The 18,261-nt window shown below is 42.7% G+C and overlaps 1 protein-coding gene across 1 annotated transcript in view; it reads left to right on the plus strand.

The window, feature by feature from the left end:
* Window positions 1-13,161, plus strand: part of Bach1 (BTB domain and CNC homolog 1) — a 33,172-nt gene extending 20,011 nt beyond the window's left edge. The window contains exons 3-5 of the mRNA XM_090348471.1: window positions 73-1,380; window positions 4,321-4,527; window positions 12,514-13,161. Of these exons, the coding sequence (XP_090204597.1) occupies window positions 73-1,380; window positions 4,321-4,527; window positions 12,514-12,945 (1,947 nt within the window). The 3' untranslated portion in view covers window positions 12,946-13,161. The remainder of the gene's footprint in view (window positions 1-72; window positions 1,381-4,320; window positions 4,528-12,513) is intronic.
* Window positions 13,162-18,261: the final 5,100 nt, after the last annotated feature.

The raw sequence follows: 18,261 nt of genomic DNA on the forward strand, positions 1-18,261 counted from the left end.
TCTCCCCCCCCCTCCGTGGTTACCTAAGATGCAGCTTTCAAATGATGCGCCTGTCGTTTTGTGCGTTCACAGGTGACCGTCAAAGGATTCGAGCCCTTAATTCAGTTTGCCTACACGGCGAAGCTGGTCTTAAGTAGAGACAATGTGGACGAGGTCTGCCGGTGCGTGGACTTGCTCAGCGTGCACAACATTGAAGAATCTTGCTTCCAGTTTCTCAAGTTCAAGTTCATGGACTCCACTGCTGATGCGCAAGGATGCCCAAGGAAAACGTGCTTCTCCGCACACTGTCCCAAAACGGGCCTTCCGTTCTCCCTTGCAGACCAGAAGGATCTAGAAACCGATGAAGTGGAAGACAGTGCCCCGACTCCCCCGTGCCCACTCCAGAGGTGTCAGGGGAATGCGCAGTCACCGCCTTCCCTAGAGGACAGTGCCAGTCAGACATACGAGTCCATGTGCCTGGAGAAGGACGCTGCCCTGGCGCTGCCATCCTTATGCCCTAAATACAGAAAATTCCAGAAAGCATTTGGCACGGACCGAGGTCGTGCTGGTCAGCCAAGTGACACGCCCGACAGCGAGTGTCCCGGGGCGCCGCGGGACGGCGCGGAGCCGCCGGCCAGTCTGCAGAGCGGGGAAAGCCCGTGGGCAGGGACGCAGGAGGCCACGGAGCCGGGAGACCCCGCTTCCGAGCGGAGCCGGGGGGCGGCGGCCTTCCCCCAAGGTGCGGGGCCCACGGACCTGCCCGGGGTCCACGCGCTGCCCCTTCTCCACGCCTACGACCCGGCCTGCGACTTGACCTTCAGTGGAGCGCGGAGCGCAGCGGTGAAGACAGAGCCGCCTCCCCCGGCGGGCGCGGATGTCCACGAGAGAACGCTTTGTGAGAGTGGAGATGGGTACGGGAAACGGGACCTGGGCCCTGGGGAGGCCGGGGGTCCTCGGGAGGCCGGGGGCCCGGCGCCCAGCGGCCGGAGCAGCGTGGAGCGGGAGGTGGCCGAGCACCTGGCCAAGGGCTTCTGGAATGACGTGGCTCCCCCGGACGGCCCTGGCCGCGGGCAGCCGTCCCCCACCCTGGCCAGAGACGGCCCAGAGCAGAGCCACCCTGCGAAGCGGTCCGAGTGTCCATGGCTTGGCATTAGGATCAGCGAGAGCCCTGAGCCGGGGCCCAGGACCTTCACCACCCTGAGCTCCGTCAGCTGCCCCTTCATCAGCACGCTGAGCGCCCAGGGCGGCGCCCGCGGCCTGGAGGCAGGGACAGACGGCTACGCGTCCGAGCCCCAGCAGGAGCCCTGTCCCTACGCCTGCGTCATCAGCCTGGGTGACGACTCGGAGACGGACACCGAGGGTGACAGCGAGTCCTGCTCCGCCCGGGAGCAGGAGTGTGAGGTGAGCCCCACCCGGTTCCTTCCGTGCTCTCCTCTAGGTCTCCTCTGGGTCGGCAGGGCCTCGGGCAGAGACTCTGCACCGCCTCCAACGCCTGCGCCTGGCCTGGTGCTTTCTTTGTTTTTGTTTTTCTTTTTCCATCCAATGTCTTAAGCCATGTAGTTAGAAATGTTCAGCTAGACACACTGAGCGTGGACGAGGTTCACACACTATTTTATCATTCAAATATCACCTCCCAAGAGGAGGAGGAAGAATGATGATTTCATGTGAACTGGAAAAGGCAACATGCATTCCATCCTACGGCTGGGGGTGGTGGTGGGGGGGGGTGCGTCCACTCCCCGGACAGTCTAGTTTGAGGACAGCTGATTTGACAGTTGCTGCTAGCTGCAGGAATGTGGTTTCTAATGTGAAGCCTAGTTGTTTTCCACGGTCATTGTTTTATTTATTTATTTATATATTTGTTTTAGTGTTTAAAGTTTCCCTTAGACGTTTCAGGCACTAGTTTTAAACGAGTGCCCTATGTTAGTTTGAGTTATTAGCACATGGGTCGATGTCGGAAACAGCCGCAGTCAGGTGAAACGCAGAAGAGGAGACTGGACTCAGAAAGTGGGTTTTGGGTCTTCAGGAACCTGAAACCATCCTCCCTTCAGGTGTCCTGGGTCCCAATGCTGAGAGGACCACTGGAGTGTATCTGCAGGAAGGGGTTGGGAGGTCACCATAACCTTGAAGATACTGCAACAATCATGAGATACTCAAGAGACAAACAACTTCTATTAAAAGGCTGGCACAATTAACTCAGGTTTAAGTCTCTCCCTAACTTCCCAAAAGGTTGGGTGTGGAATTAGCCTACATCTAGGATAGGAATCTGAGAATCTTCAAGTCAGGACTGAATGACTGCCTTAGGAGACTCTAATTCTGAGAGTTTAGGGTTGCTATTTTGGCTAAGCTCTACCACTTGAGCCACAGCACCACTTCTGGCTTTTTTTTTTCTGTGCATGTACTGAGGAATCAAACCCAGGTCTTCATGCATGCTAGGCATGCACTCTACCACTAGGCCAAACTCCTGGCCCTATAATTTAATTTTTTATTCTTAGTATTGGAATTTAAACTTGGGTCCTGATACCCGCAAGGCAGTCTTACTATCAAACTATGCCTGCAGTTGTGATTTTGATGTTTCATTTTTGAGTCTTGCTTTTTCCCTAGGCATCTGTGTTAGCTTTCCTGCTACACTGGGGTTACAGGCATGGCCTCATCTAGGTCTCTGTTAAGAAAGAGTCTTGGGAACTTTTCAACCTAGGGCGGCCTCGCGGCAATCCTCACAAATTAAGACTCCCAAGTAGCTAGGATTTCGGGCATGAGTGACTTGTTCCCAGCTGTACTTGTCTTGTGTGGATTATTTTGTTTTAGCATATATTTTTCCCCCTTTCTTGCATTTTATTGAGTTTTCACAAAACTGGTGATGTGAGTTCTACCTTTGTAATAATTTAAGTGCATAACGCAATATATTGTTAACTATCTACACAATATTTAAGCAAATTTGTAGAATTTATTTTGTGTAATTGATACTTTATCCATTACATAGCAGCCATCTGCTCTCTCTGCTTCTAGCCACTGGCAAACATTACTGTGCTTGGTTTCTGTAAGTTTAAGTGGTTTATTTACCTCACAGAGGAGGAAAGATCATGTAGACTGGTTTGCCAGTATTTGGATAATTTTACCTAGCGTAATGTTCTTCAGGTTTGCTCCATGTTGTAGCCAATTGAAGAATCCCCTCCACCCCCCCCTTTTTTTTTTCCTTTGGTGCCAGTTCTGGTACTTGAACTTGGCTTGGACAATGTCCTTAAACTTTTTTGTTCAAGGCTAGCACTATACCACTTGAGCTACAGCACCACTTCTGGCTTTTTCTATGTCTGCGGTACTGAGGAATAGAGCCTGAGTCTTCGTGCATGCTAGGTAAGCACTCTACCACTAGGCCAAATTCCTGGCCCTGCGATGTATAGGGTTTTTTTTTTTGTTGTTGTTGTTTATTTGTTTTCGGGTCTAGGAGTTTGAACTCAGCCTGGGCGCTTTCCCTGAGCTCTTGAGTCCAAGGCTACCACCCTACCTCTGGAATTAGTTGTTGTCCCTGATCTCTACAGCTCAAGGCTACCCCCTAACATTGAGCCAAGCCTCACTTCCTGTTTCCTAGAGGTAAATTGGAGATCAGAGTCACAGGTCCTTTTGTGCCTGGGCTGGCTTTGAACCTTGATCCTCAGATCTCAGGCTCCTGAGTAGTTAGGATTACAGGCATGAGCCACCATGCCTGGCTAGATGTATAGTTTTTAAAGTGAATAATATGAGACTGCCCTTTCCTCGAGACATAAAAAATCAATTTTCTTTAAAGTATTCTAGGATAATTATATCCTGGTAAATCAGTTTATGTAGTAATACCATTCAGAGAATGCAGTAGATCTTTTATTGGATTGAGAAGGAACATATTAAAAATACTTCAGGAGGAAGCTTAAATCTCTGAGATATTAAGTAACTTAAATTCTGTCTTTCTGCTTTGAATCCATTAATATTTGGATGGATATGTCTAGTTGAGTGAAAAAAAACAAAACAAAAAAATGTGGGCTGGATGTAGTAGCTCATGCCTGTAATCTTAGCTCAGAGGTAGGGCGGTAGCCTTGAGCTGAAGAACTCAGGGGACAGTGCCCAGGCCCTAGAGTCCAAATCTACCAAAAAAAAAAAAATCACTTCACAATTTTGTCTCTGAATTCTCTCTTAGTGACTAGAAATTGACATTTGATATTGACCTAGCAATTGGAAAATTGAGTCCTACTTTTTTTATTTTTAGAAATCCCATTTTAAGGTCTCTGAGACACTTAGATATATAATTTTGATCTTCCCAGAAGATAACTACAAAGCACCACAACAAATACTAAGACTTATTGCACATTCCAGGTAAAACTCCCATTTAACGCCCAGCGAATCATCTCCCTGTCACGGAATGACTTCCAGTCCTTGCTGAAGATGCACAAGCTGACCCCGGAACAGCTGGACTGCATCCACGACATCCGAAGAAGAAGCAAGAACAGGATCGCGGCCCAACGCTGCCGCAAGAGGAAGCTCGACTGCATCCAGAACCTCGAGTCAGAGATTGAGAAGCTGGTGAGCAAGGGGGCCTTTCTTCTTGTCTTGGGCATTGGAATGCCACAGAGGCAATTGCTGTTTCCCCGCCCTCTCCCCCTCCCCATCTTTTGTGGAAGTTGTCTAGACTTTTAGGTGAGATATAACAGTGGATTTCATATTCTTGTGAACCTTCAGAACATTTACATGGTATTTCCAAGGAAGATGAGCAAGTAAGAAAGTAGCATTGCATTGGCTGTGTTAGTGAATTGAGTAGTCTCCATTTTTAGAGGGATACGTGAGGATGGGTAACTCGAGAAGTATTTCTGAATAATTTTTTTTTTAAGATTTTCAAATTAAGGATTGATCTTAGTGGTTCGTTAAAGTAATTATACCATACTTTAATGTCTCTGATGAATTTTGTCTCTAAAAGCTAAAGTTCTAGTTCAGTAGTTTAATAACACTTACAAGTATCTTTCCTCTGAGAGAAAAAAAAATCTGACATGATATGGATGGTAGTATAAATAGAAAAAAATTGAAGATCAGCTGGGATCAAGTGAGAACAGTGCTTGCTCATCAACTCTTAAATGAATACCCAAAGGAACTAAAAAGTCAGTTATTTTGCTCCCATTTCTCCTTGTCCTCATGGTTGGGGAGAGGAAGGCAGGTAGTATTAGAAGGAGAACCATGGCAGGACAGCCAGCTGAAGGGCCAGTGTCTGCACAGAGCAGAGGCAGCCTTGTCATAGAGAACTCATGCTCCAGAGTTCAGCTTTGTGCCTTTCTCCTTAGTGGACTTCAAGTTGTCACGGTAATGAGTCTTCAGCTGTAAACATTCTAGGACGTGGGCAACTAAATGGTACAATTCAGAAGAGAGAAGAATGTGCCTTTAGATAAAACTTTTAAAAAGAATAATTTTGGGCCGGCTGGGTGTGGTGACTGTAATCTTAGCTATTCAGGAGTAGCTGAGGATTCAGGTTCGAAGCCAGCCCAGGCACAAAAAAGACCTGAGACTCTTATCTCCAATTAACCTCTAGAAAATGGGAGGTAGGGCTTTGGCTCAACGGTAGGGCAGTAGCCTTGAGCTGAAGAACTCAGGGACAGCGCTCATGCTTAGTTCAAACCCCATGACCCCCGCCCCCAACACACGCGCACACACACACACACACACAAAAGAATAATTTTGGGCTGGGAGTCTGGCCTAGTGGTAGAGTGCTTGCCTAGCATACACAAGGATCTGGGTTCCATTCCTCAGTACCACATACATAAAAAAAGCAGAAATGGTGCCGTGGCTCAAGTGGTGGAGCTCTAGCCTGGAGAAAGTCCTTGGAGAAAGCCCAAGGACAGCTCTGAGACCCTGAGCTCAAACCCAGGACTGGCTTATTTGCAGTGCTCTACCAACTGAGCCATGCCTCTAACCCATCCTCCATCTTTTTCCTGACTAAAGTATATACATGATATATAAATAATACAATTATTATTATTAATCATTATTATTGCCAAACAAAAAAGATGAAGGCATGAGAGAAATTCCAGGAAAATGATCTGCGTGAGGTCTCACACCTGTCGTCCTAGCTTCTTAGGAGGGTATGATCTGAGGATTACTGTTCACAACTAGCCCAGGGAAGGAAAGAATGAGATTCTTATCTTTGGTTGACCACCAAAAAGCCAGAAGTGGAGCTGTGGCTCAAGTGGTAGAGTGCTAGCTTTGAGAAAAAAAAAAAAATAAAGCTAAGGTATGACACCCAGATCTTGAGTTCAAGCCCCAACACTGGCACAAAACAAAAAGAAAACCTATCTTGATTTGAAGTTAGGATCAAAGAAGATGTGGCAGCCATGCTGTAACGCACACTCGGTACCTGCAGTGCGATCCGCCATTCCTGGAAGCTCTATTTGGCACCTTCACAACTTCACACCGCATTTAGATGGAGTGTAGCAGTTTGCATAGACATGCAGGGTTTGTGTTGTAAGAGACAGGTGCTGTGCCCTCTGCTGTGTTAGGTGGAGTAATTTGAAGTTGTGCTGAGTTCAAATTATCACATTCCCCTGATTTTCCTAGATATAGTTTATCGTTGTCAGGAGAATAAAAGCAAAACATCCAATTTCTTTTCCATTTTATACATGATTTCTGTGGTTCTATTTGAGAATACCTATTACCCTCTCTCTCTCTCTCCCCTTCCCCCTGTTCTGCTTCCCACCTCTCTCTTATGCTGGTACCAAGGCTTGAACTTACGGCCTCACTCCCTTAGATTGTTTTGCTTGAGGCTAGCAATCTCTGATTTAAGACACAGTTCTACTTCTGGTATTATATCTTAATCACTGCTATATTACCTGGTTCCAAGGCTCATTTATGTTTCTTGATTGAAGGCAGGCATTGAATTGCTTGGGTCACGGATATATTTCAGAAATTTTATTTGTATATCAAGGATGAAAAGGCCTTGCTATCTTTGGAAGTTGGCCTGGCTAAAAGTATGGAATTCTGGCTGGGGCACACAGTCCTTTTGTGAAGGCTGCTTGATCTCTCTGTCTTATGTTGTTCATCTGCAAGTGGGACAATGTTGCCTTCCTTACAGACAGGGCTCTCATATAGGAAGAAGTAATGAGTTTGTATATCTAAGAATTTAAAATAGCTCTAGGCACATAGAAAATAACAAATATTATGCATTTCGTTTTCTTTTTTTGTTGGTCATGGTGCTTGAACTCAGGATCTGGGTGCTGTCCCTGAGCTTTTTTTTGCTCAAGGCTAGCACTTTATCACATTGAGCCTAAGCTCTACTTCTGGTTTTCTGGTGGTTAATTGGAGATAAGAGTCTCACAGTCTTTCCTGCCCTGGCTGGCTTTGAACCTTGATCCTCAGATCTCAGCCTTGTGAACAGATAGGATTATACTTGTGAGCAGTGCCCAGCTTTTACTATGCCTTTCTTAAACCACATTATTAATTTCTGTTCAGATTTTTCTCTCTCTACTGACCTCCTTCTTAACGTCTCTCTCTGCATAACCTGTAAATTCTGGTTTGGACCTCACTCTACTCTGCTTTTCTCACTTTAATAAGAGCCAACAGAATACCTGCTTGTGCCTTTCATCAAAAGTTAATTCCTATCTTGGCTATTTTGGTGAAAACAGAAGCCTGATGGATCTCACCGACAATCCTGTTCTGCCTCTTGCTGTCTGTCTTCTCTGACCCTATTTCTTTCATTTTATTTCTGGAACTGTTTAAAAGCTACCACATTATGACACTTTGTCCCTGAATGTTTAAGTGTGCATTTTCAAAAAATATTACTCATACCTATGCATAATATATATATATATATATTTTTTTTTTTTTTTTTTTTTTTTTTTTTTGGCCAGTCCTGGGTTTCAGCTCAGGGCCTGAGCATTGTCCTTGGACTTTCTCAAGGCTAGAGCTCTACCACTTGAGCCTCAGCACCACTTCCAGCTTTTTTCTATGCATGTGGTACCGAGGAATGGAACCCGGTCTTCGTACATGCTAGGCAAGCACTCTACTACTAGGCCAAACTCTCGGCCCTATGTATAATATTTTTATCATGCTTGAGGAAATGAACAAATGCTTGATATATATATACTAAGGATAAAGTGATTTAAATTATGTTAAATGTTTTACTTTTTTCTACATTAGAATCCAAACATCACATAACTAATGCTTTGTCGGTTTAAAACCAATTCTCTTTTTAAAAAAGAAAAGTCAATTTTTTATTGTAAAGGTGATATACAGAGAAATTGCAGTTCTTTTCCTTTGTTTTCTCCCAGTTTTTCCCTCCTAAACCCCCTCCTGCATTCTCTCTCTCTCTCTCTTTTTTTTAATGTCACTTGTTTTGGGAGAGTGGATATCAGATTTTAGTCTTATGCGTCTGCTTTAGCTTGTTCTTCCAATGGATGATGGAAATGATGGACTCATTTGATTGAACTGAGTTATTTGAATTCCTTTGTGCTCTGTCCTTCCTGTGATGTCACTAGGGAGCCTCACAGAGTCAGGGCGTCTCCAGGTAGATGGGACCTGAGAGGATTCTTTAGTTGGTTGCTCTTCAGGATCTGTGAATTGTTTCTCAGGTGCTTTGTAAAAATCTAGCTCTCCACTTCTCTTTTAGCTTGCATTAATGACCTTTACAGCAAAGGTTAGGGAATAACAATTTCTCTAATTCTTTTTTTTAATTATTACTTTTTATTGTAATATATTGAGGGGTTACAGTTATATTCACCAGCTAGTAAGTGCATTACTTCTCACACATTGATACCCCATTTCCCTCCCTCCACCCCCTGATTTCTCTAATTTTCATTTCATTTACCTTTGTTATTTGATTCCTCTTTATATAGGACTGCCTCCCTTTTTTTCCTCTCCCTTTTTACCTTTTCTTTTACTGTCTTCTATAGACTCCTGGTCTAATTTTTTCTAATCCCTCCCTCTCTCCCTTCCTTTTTTTTTTTTTGCCAGTTGTGGGGCTTGAACTGTAGGCCTAGATGCTGTCCCTGAGGCTCTTTGTGCTTAAGGCTAACACTCTACCATACCACTTGAGCTACAGCATAACTTCTGGTTTTTGAGTGGTTAATTGGAAATGAGAAGCTCATGGCGACTTTTCTGTGTGGGCTGGCTTCTAGCCATGATCCTCAGATTTCAGCCCCTGAGTAGCTAGGTTATAGATCTGAGCTACCAGTGTTAGCTTAATATATTCCCTCCCTCCCTCCCTCCCTCCCTCCCACCCTCCCTCCCTTTTTTCCTCTTTCCTCTCTTTCCTCTCTCTCTCTCTCTCTCCCTCTCTCTCCCTCTCTTTCCCTCTCTCTCTCTCTCTCTCTCTCCCTCCCTCCCTCCCTCCCTCCCTCCCTCCTTCCCTCCTTCCCTCCTTCCATACCACCCTCCTTTCTTCACCATGAGTGGTATCTCATGATAGGAGATTCATTTTATCTTTTATGAATAAAATGAAGTGGTTTTTGTTTATGTTGCTACGACTACTTATATATTTCTCTGACCTATCTGTTGTGAACATTTTCTAGTAGACAGTTCTCTTTAACCTCCTAAACAGGCTTCTTCCATTGCTTTTTTGGTCCTAGATCCATATCTTTCCTGGCTGAGTCATATTTAAAATAAAAATGTAAAAATCCTTATATTTGAATGAGTATCATGTGGCAGCAATTCAAAGTAGGACTTTAGATATAGAGTATTTTTGTTGTCTTAGTATTACCATTGGAAATTTGTGTCTTAAAATGGCTGGGTACCAATGCCTCATGCCTGTAACCCTAGCTATTCAAAAAACTGAAATCTGAGTATTGCAGTTTAGACCCAGGGAAACTGTTATCCTTCAGTTAACCATTCAAAAGCCAAAAGTGGAGCTGTAACTCAAGTGGTAGAGTGTTAGCCTTGTTTCAAAAGCTCAGGGACAACGCCTAGACCTTGAGTTCAAGCCCCAGGATCAGTGCCAAAACCAAGAAAAAAGAGTGAAATGGAACCGGCAATCTGCTGAACCGGCAATCAGCTGAACTGCTCAGAACCTTTGCCCAGCAGGAGTCCTCTGCAGATGGGAGCATGGGCTGCAGAGACGCTTGCAGTGGGGAGTCTTGCTTCTTTCCTGTTGGTTTCAGTTGCTGTGAATTAAGTTATCCCTTCTGTAGTATGGGGTGGGGGAGTAAGACTGTCTACAGATCATGCATCTTTACATGAAAAGCAGAAATTACAAAACATTTTCAATCCTCATGCCATCTGTAGGCGATTTGCAAGAAGTTAAAATGCTCATTATTTTCCTCATTCATATTTAAGAGCCCAACCAGTAGTTGACATTTTGCCAATGGCTATTCAGAATAGATCCGTTCAACTGTGGTAGCAGAATTCATGATTGGATGTTGCCGTGACTGAAGTAGGGGCCTTCCCAGTTTCTCCTGGGACCTCTGTTTGCATCTTCATTTGTACATTGTATTAATGTACACTTATGAGATAATAGTGATTGCTAGTCTTGCCCACTGGGTACCTGCAGATCCATTTTATCTTAAGATTGTAATTGACAAACTCTTTGTCAGAACAAACATATAGACTAAACAGTGATCTTGGGTCTACACACACAGACACACACACACACACACACACTCATTCTTGACCTGTACCTATTTCTGTTTAAAACAAAATGATTTTTCTAGAAACCTGAACCAATCTGAGAAATATTTTGCAATATAAAAGTCTATTGTATACAATAATAAAATAAATTGTATTTATTATACATTTTCTCAAGTTGTTATCTGGCCTGAAAATAATCTAGAAAGCTACCAATAATTAGATTATCACATAATTTGGTAGAAATATTTTTTATGAGATTGTAACAGCATTTATGTAGATCAAAGTTCTTATTACTTTGTAGTTACTTTTATGCCAGAAGATTGCGTGAAAGCCTGACAGATTAGCCCTGTGAAATAATCTTTTTCCATGTAACTTCCACCTCTTAGCAAGCAAGCAGAAAGCAAAGAGAACAAACAGAAACTTTGGCTTCCTATCAGCATTTACTAATCCTATCAGCATTTGTTAACTTTTTTTGGCGGGGGGTGGTGGTGGTCAGTCTGGGCTTTTTAGCTCAGGGCCTACGCACTGTCCTTGGGCTTTTCAAGGCTAGTACTCTACCACTTGAACCACAGCACCACTTTCAGCCTTTTCTATGTACATGGTACTGAGGAATCGAACCTGAGTCTTCATGCATGCTAGGGAAGCACTCTAACACTAGGATAAGCTCCTAGCCCATTTTTTCACTCTTTACCTTATAAGCAACTTACTATGCTTCCTAGTTCTTGCTAGGTTGGGAGCAATGAAACAGTAGAACTGGAAGGGTGAGGTGGGAAAGATGAGAAGCCAGCTCACTTTTAGCTGCAATGAGTAACAGGGACAGAAAGAAAAAGATCAGGACAACTTTTGGGAAAAAAAAATTCTGATGTAGGCTTTCTTATAGGGGTAATACATTTAAGTTGGAGTAATAACATAAGTAATAAAAGCAGGGCTGGGGCCCAAGTGTGGCCTAGTGGTAGAGTGCTTGCCTAGCATGCACAAAGAGCTGGGTTTGATTCCTTGGTACCACATACTTAGAAAAGCCAGAAATGGTACTGTGGCTCAACTGGTAGAGTGCTAGTCTTGAGAAAGCCCAAGGACAGTGCTGACGGTTTGAGCCCAAGCCTGAGGACTAGAGGGGGTAGTAAAAAAAAAAAAGGCAGGACAAACTTCAAATTTCTCAGTTTGAGTAACTTATATAATAGCCTTGTAATCTCTGAACATGTTAAACTCTTCATTCTATTAGGTGGATTTAATATGAAATAAATCAGCAGTCATTGTGTAGATTATAAAGCTGAGATGACATATTTGAAAACATTTAGCTTCAGAGTTGGCACAAAGTAACTGTTCAAGAAAAGTAGTCCTCACATCCTTGTGAACTCAGCTATGTAGAGACAGGAGGATTGCAGTTTGAGGCCAGTCCGAGGGAAAAGCTAACAGACCCCATCAAAGATAATCTTAAAGGAAGAAAGGCTGGAGCTATGGCTTCTGCTCTAGGAGGCTCTGAATTCAAATCCTGACACTGAGCCTTGAAAGTGTCCTTAATGAAATTTAGCAATGGAGTGAGTCACAATAGTTAAGCTATATGTACTGCTGTGATTTTTTTTTTTTTGTAGTACACCCCACGTCAAATTCATACTCATTTCTCTGAAGGGGCAGTCTATAAATCCAGACTCTCTGGAATATTGTAAGATTGTCCCCCGAATTAGTGTATAATTTCCCTCCCTGCTTTGTGCATTTGATATTGTGTCATGTCTCTGGTATGAAAGTGTTTCATAATGGTGGTCTGACCCCAGACCTGCTGCGGGGATTTGTGTGTTCACCTGGACTAGCGTTCTAAAACAACACAGTCCGAGTCACAAGGGTTTTGGACATTTGGTAGCTGACCTGTATTTTAGGGAATTCCACACGATGGCGGATATTGAACGTTGATCCCCTACACGTTGACTGCACTGATTAACCGCAGTCACCATGTTCTCTCTCTCCTCCTCACAGCAAAATGAAAAGGAGAGCTTGCTGAAGGAGAGAGATCACATTCTGTCCACTCTGGGGGAGACAAAACAGAACCTAACTGGACTTTGCCAGCAAGTCTGTAAAGAAGCTGCCTTGAGTCAAGAACAGATCCAGATCCTCGCCAAGTACTCGGCTTCGGATTGCCCCCTCTCCTTCTTACTCTCGGAAAAAGGAAAAAGTGCCAATGAAGGTGAACTTGTACTCCCGTCCATTTTTAATTTAGCCCACGTGTCTTCTGTGCTGGCTTCGGGCGGGCGGGGAAGCAGCGGGGAGGCCAGCTGTGAGCAGGGCATCGAGCCCGGGCCCAGCGCCTTGGACCCCAGGGAGCAGCAGCTGGGTGAGCAGGGCCGGCAGAGCGGTGCCATCTCCGAGTTCTGCCAGCAGATGACTGATAAATGCACTACTGACGAGTAGACTCCGCTCTCGCCCGCCCGCCGTGCAATCTGCTCCTAAAGATCTGGCGTTGTCTCAAAAGCCTCCTGGCCGGCTCTTACTTCATCATACACACACAGCCTTCTGTTCAGGGAAATCCTCAGTAAGCCAGCCCCTATTTGGTTCTTGGCTTCTACAAGAAAACACCAAGATGGTTTATCTCCCAGCTACTGAAAAAAAAGAAAGAAAAAAAAACAACCCACATGTGAAAAATGTAGCCAGAACTTGTGCTTTTATGACTCACTGTTAGCAATCACGTTCTAGTAATCAAAATAATGACAAGAGTAAAAGCTCTAGGCTGTCACCCAGTCTGAAAAGCTTGAAGCATTGCACAGAATCTGGACAGAAGAGGTTGACTAATCGACCTGCTTTCCATCCATGGATTTAAATTTGAGCCAGTTCCTCCCCAGCCTCTATCGATCCGATCTACTCAGAAGTGGATATTCCACACTGGAATATCTGCGAAGAGCTGCAGTATGAAAAAAAATGAGTTATCTTTCTCAGATCCCAAAGCCTTGCTCTCCAGCTCCTACCACAGAGTCACCACCTGGTGACTCCTGTCCAAGGAAGGATGGCTCTCCGGTGGAGGCTTCAGCCGCTTCTCAGTATTTCCTCTGGGATTTCTACCTGAATAGTCATGAAAGCGTTTTTCCCTCTTCAGTCTCTGTCACATCTAGTCCTATTCTGAACTTCAGCTTCCTGGACTCAGGATACTTGCCCGCAGCCCCCAGCCTCTTCCCAGCATGCACAACTGCCTCCTCCCAATCTTGGTCATAGAAGCTGAAGAGATTGAGGAAATGAACTTTATTATTTTTTTTTAAATATTTACCAGAAGTGCAGCTCATTTTTAAAATCCTGTTTTACCCTCCTTTAAAATGCACTCTTGTGGATTAAAAAAAAACGGTATTTATAGACAACTCTGCAGATTTTTTAAAAAGGATGATACTTGGGATCTTCTCCTCTTAGGGCTTACATCAGAGAATGAAGTTTAGCTCTTGCTTTCTTGCCCAAATTTCAAATGTTGTAAAGGTATACAGAGCATATCTTGACCTGGGCATTTTAAAAATCAGTCTACAAAGACTGAATCTCTTGGAAGATGTATTTATAATCTAAGTACTTACCCCATAATGCATGGCAGCGACTGAAAAATGACATACTCAGGGCAAGTAAAAGTTACTGGATGTTGGAAATTAAAATGAAAAATTAAAAATACAGGTTCAGTATCCCTAATAGGGAAGTCTGAATTGCCTCATAATCTGAAACTTTTTGAGAACTGACAAATCACCACAAGTGGTCACAGGGCACGTGACCGGATGACAGGTTACAGTCAAAACACAGGTTCTCTAAAGTATTATTTAAACTTCTTTAGGTGCATGTGTAAATCGCATGTGAGACCCAAATGAATTTGATATTGAGAAACAGTCTCACCTCTAAGATGTTTCATTGTGTATATGGAAATCTTCAAAAAAAGATTTAAAAAGTCTGATTTTAAAAGTCTGAAATTGTGCTGGGCACAGTGGCTCACGCCTGTAATCCTAGCTACTCATGAGGCTGAGATCTGAGGATGGAGGTTCAAAGGCAGTCCGGGTACAAAAGACGGTGAGACTCCTTTTTTTTTTTTTCTTTGTATGTGGTACCGAGGAATCGAACCCGGGTCTTCGTGTATGCTAGGCAAGCACTCTACCACTAGGCCAAACTCCAGACCTTAATGATGAGACTCTTTATCTTCAGTTAACCTCTAGGGGAAAAAAAAGACTGAAATCTGAAGCACTTCTGGTCCTAAGAATTTCAGATTAGGGCCACTCAACCTGTATTCCTGTGGGAGGAATTGCATTTTAAATGGTACAGAAGAATGATGGTCGATAGTATTTGGAATAGGAAGTACTTCATTTAATCAAGTCCAGTGCTGGGAAGAGTCCATGATCTAGTTCTGGAGATACTGCCAATCCCGCAACACACACACACACACACACACACACACACACACACACACACACACACACACACACACACACACACACACACACACACACACACACACACACACACAGTGTGTGAGCCAGTGGAAGCAAGTGTATCTTCCCCTCAAGAACATTAGGGACCAGACTGTCTTTCAAAGTAATGTGTCACATGTTGGCCTTTGGCTCTGGGGTGCAAGGAGGGCCAGAGGGAGGACAACACCCGTGTGTTTCTGGCCTTTGTGTGTTACCTTCATGATTGACTTGGGTGGAAGGGGAAATTTCTTGCACTTCATTTCTAGAAGCGTTCACCAGTATCATTCATGATCATTCAGTGAGATGCAACCTGAATGACAGAAAAGTTGTCATGTGCATATGTCCCCGGGGAGCTGTTCCTTTGATACTCATTCTTGTAAATTTCAACTTCACAATATGAAATAATATTAAAAATAAACTTCTGTGGTTTACAAAATGTAAAATCTTCTCCAAACCAGTGGAATTCTTAATTTCCTACCTCAGAAGACACTCAACTGTCTGTCATCAGTTTGTGTAAGTACAAGTGTCAAATCTCTGCTTTAATTGTAAGTGTAAATATTTGCTTTGAAAAGTGACTATTTTGTGATAAAAACGTAACTGTCTCCACAGTCAATACAGTTTTTAAAGCATTTGGTTTAAAATGTCTCTCTACCTATGAATAGATTAGCATTAAAAGGGTTTGTTTTCATGACATCTGATAATTGGCCAAGTGTAATATTGCTTAAAATTTAGCATTACTTTGAATAGCCAGCATGTAATACAAGTAACTACACTACCTCATACTTTCATGATTTTCAAGTTGTAATATAGATGGACAAATAAAAGAGTTTGTCTCTTGACCATAAGGCAAGGACATCTTTTATATACTGCATAGCATTACATTTATGCCTATTTTAACATGAACTTCTGAAGACGAATTTTTTTTTAAGACAATGTGCTCCCAGGTAATATTTTTCTTTTTGAGGCTGCTGAAGACAAATGATAGGATTCTGTGTGTACAGTTTATGCCTTCCTTCATGCAGAAATTTGAAGTTTCAGTTTGTGTATCTCATATTGGTATGATCATTCTTTGTCCTATGAACTTCAGTCTTCTCAGCGTGTGGTGATCTTTATGAAGCTGATATGTCTCTGACTCAGTAAAATAACTTTACTTTGAAACTTTCCCTTACTTGAAGATCAAAGTTCCAGCAAATGATTTCTTCAATTGTGATAGACAAAAAAAACAAAACAAAACACAACAACAACAAAGTATATGATATTGGATCTCCAGGTGTAAGTTTTATGGCAATTTATCATAGCTTAACTAATTTAAGATAAAGATGAAATATATTTAAAATATATTGATGGGTGATATAGATTTGTATCTAGACACTTCAGCACATCAACAACTTGGAAAAGAAATAGAAACAAATGGCAATGTGACAATGAATTCTCAGGTGAAATTTTTCAGTTATGAAAAACATCTATTTTGAACTTGTAAATATTTTAAATGCTTTATTAAGGCATGTAATAAACTATTCCTTGAAACCTGTTGGAGAGAATGAAATTGAAAGCCATAATGGCAAAAAGATGTCATCCTGATTGTAAAATAAACATTAATGTTTTTGTACCTTTCATAATATTTTGTAACTGCAATAAAACCACTAAACTTAAATATCCATGTCTGACTAAAATCATGTTTCATGAAAACTACACTTTCATAGTATTTAATTTACACGTTTCCTAATATACTTATCAAATGTATCAAAGCTATTAGATGTTGATAAGTTGTCATTTAAATAAAATTTTCTTAAATTGCTTTAATTGACTAGAATTGTATATTCCATTGATCACCTCATACATTTACTAATTTCTAACCTTGTAATCAGTTCTCAGAAGTGAGACTATGGCATACATATGGAGAACCTTTGATGATCACCCCCTTTTCCCCTCAGTATTCCCCAGGGGATTTTTTTTTTGCCAGTTGTGGGGCTTGAACTCAGGACCTGAGCATCGTCCTTGGCCTTTCCTGAGGCTGGAGCTCTACCACTTGAGCCACAGCACCACTTCCAACTTACTTTATTTTTTTATTTTTTTCATATATTTTTTATTGTAATTATTACAAGGGTTACATTATATTCACCAGATAGGAGGTGCATTACTTCACAAACATTGATACCTTTCTCATGTCTTGGTCCCCTTTCCCTCCCCCATCCCCGCATCTTGTTTTCCCACTTCCCTATCTGATTTCAAATAACCAAATACGCATATATACAATACATCAGATAACAAGGTGAACTACTATAACAATATGAGATAACCAAGGGACAGCAAAAGAGATGAGAGATAACAGTACATTAAGGACAACAATCACTCATTATATGGCTTTTGTTTCTATATCCTCATTTAGCCTCATTCTATATGGCCTTATGTATCTAGGTTTTGCTCTACTGTAAATCTCTGCTAGGAGAGCCCAAGGTTTCTACTGATTATGACTAATGAGGGAAACCATTGAGGCTATGTTCCTTTGAGTCTGGCTTACTTCATTTAATATGATTTTTTTCTGTCTTTTCATTTCCTTATAAATGGGGTGATGTCATTCTTTCTGACAGCAGCATAGCACTTCCAACTTTTTTCTGTGTATGTGGTACTGAGGAATCAAACCCGGGTACTCGTGCATGCTAGGCAAGCGCTCTACCACTAGGCCAAACTCCTTGCCCAATATTCCCCATGTTTTAAGATGCACTGGTCTTTCACCTTATTTGCTTAACTTTTGTCTTTGGATTTAGCGGGTTTAATGACTTTATTTTGGTCAGTCATTAATTTTTTTAAGTCATGGCTGTGGAGTTAACTGGCATGTTATATTTGGTTCTCATCAAGATCTTTGTTAACAAAGCTCTAAGCAGTGAGTTAGTGTTTAGAGCCATTGAAGTATATGGTTGTCTGCACCTACTTTAAAAAACAGATTGCTAGTCCCAGAGCATGGCCTAGTGGTAGAATGCTCGCCTGGCATGCACAAAGCCCTGGGTTCGATTCATCAGTACCACATACACAATAAAGGCTGGAAGTGGTGCTGTGGCTCAAGTGGCAGAGCGCTGACCTTGAGAAAGTCCAAGGACAGTTCTCAGGCCCTAAGTACAGTCCTCAGGACCAGCAAAACAAAACATCCCCTGGGATGGAAAAATAAGTGGTACTTACACCAGATGACTTTAAAGTTTGTGGCTAATAGATTCCACGAAGGAGGCATTGGTAGACAGTGTAATTTCCTTCCCTCTTGTATCCTTGAGCTGCTTCCATGGTCTTTGGCCATGTGTCTTGGGAACAT

Source organism: Megascapheus bottae, chromosome 1 (assembly GCF_031878675.1).
Source record: "Megascapheus bottae isolate mThoBot1 chromosome 1, mThoBot2.hap1, whole genome shotgun sequence".
In the NCBI taxonomy this organism is placed as follows: domain Eukaryota; kingdom Metazoa; phylum Chordata; class Mammalia; order Rodentia; family Geomyidae; genus Megascapheus; species Megascapheus bottae.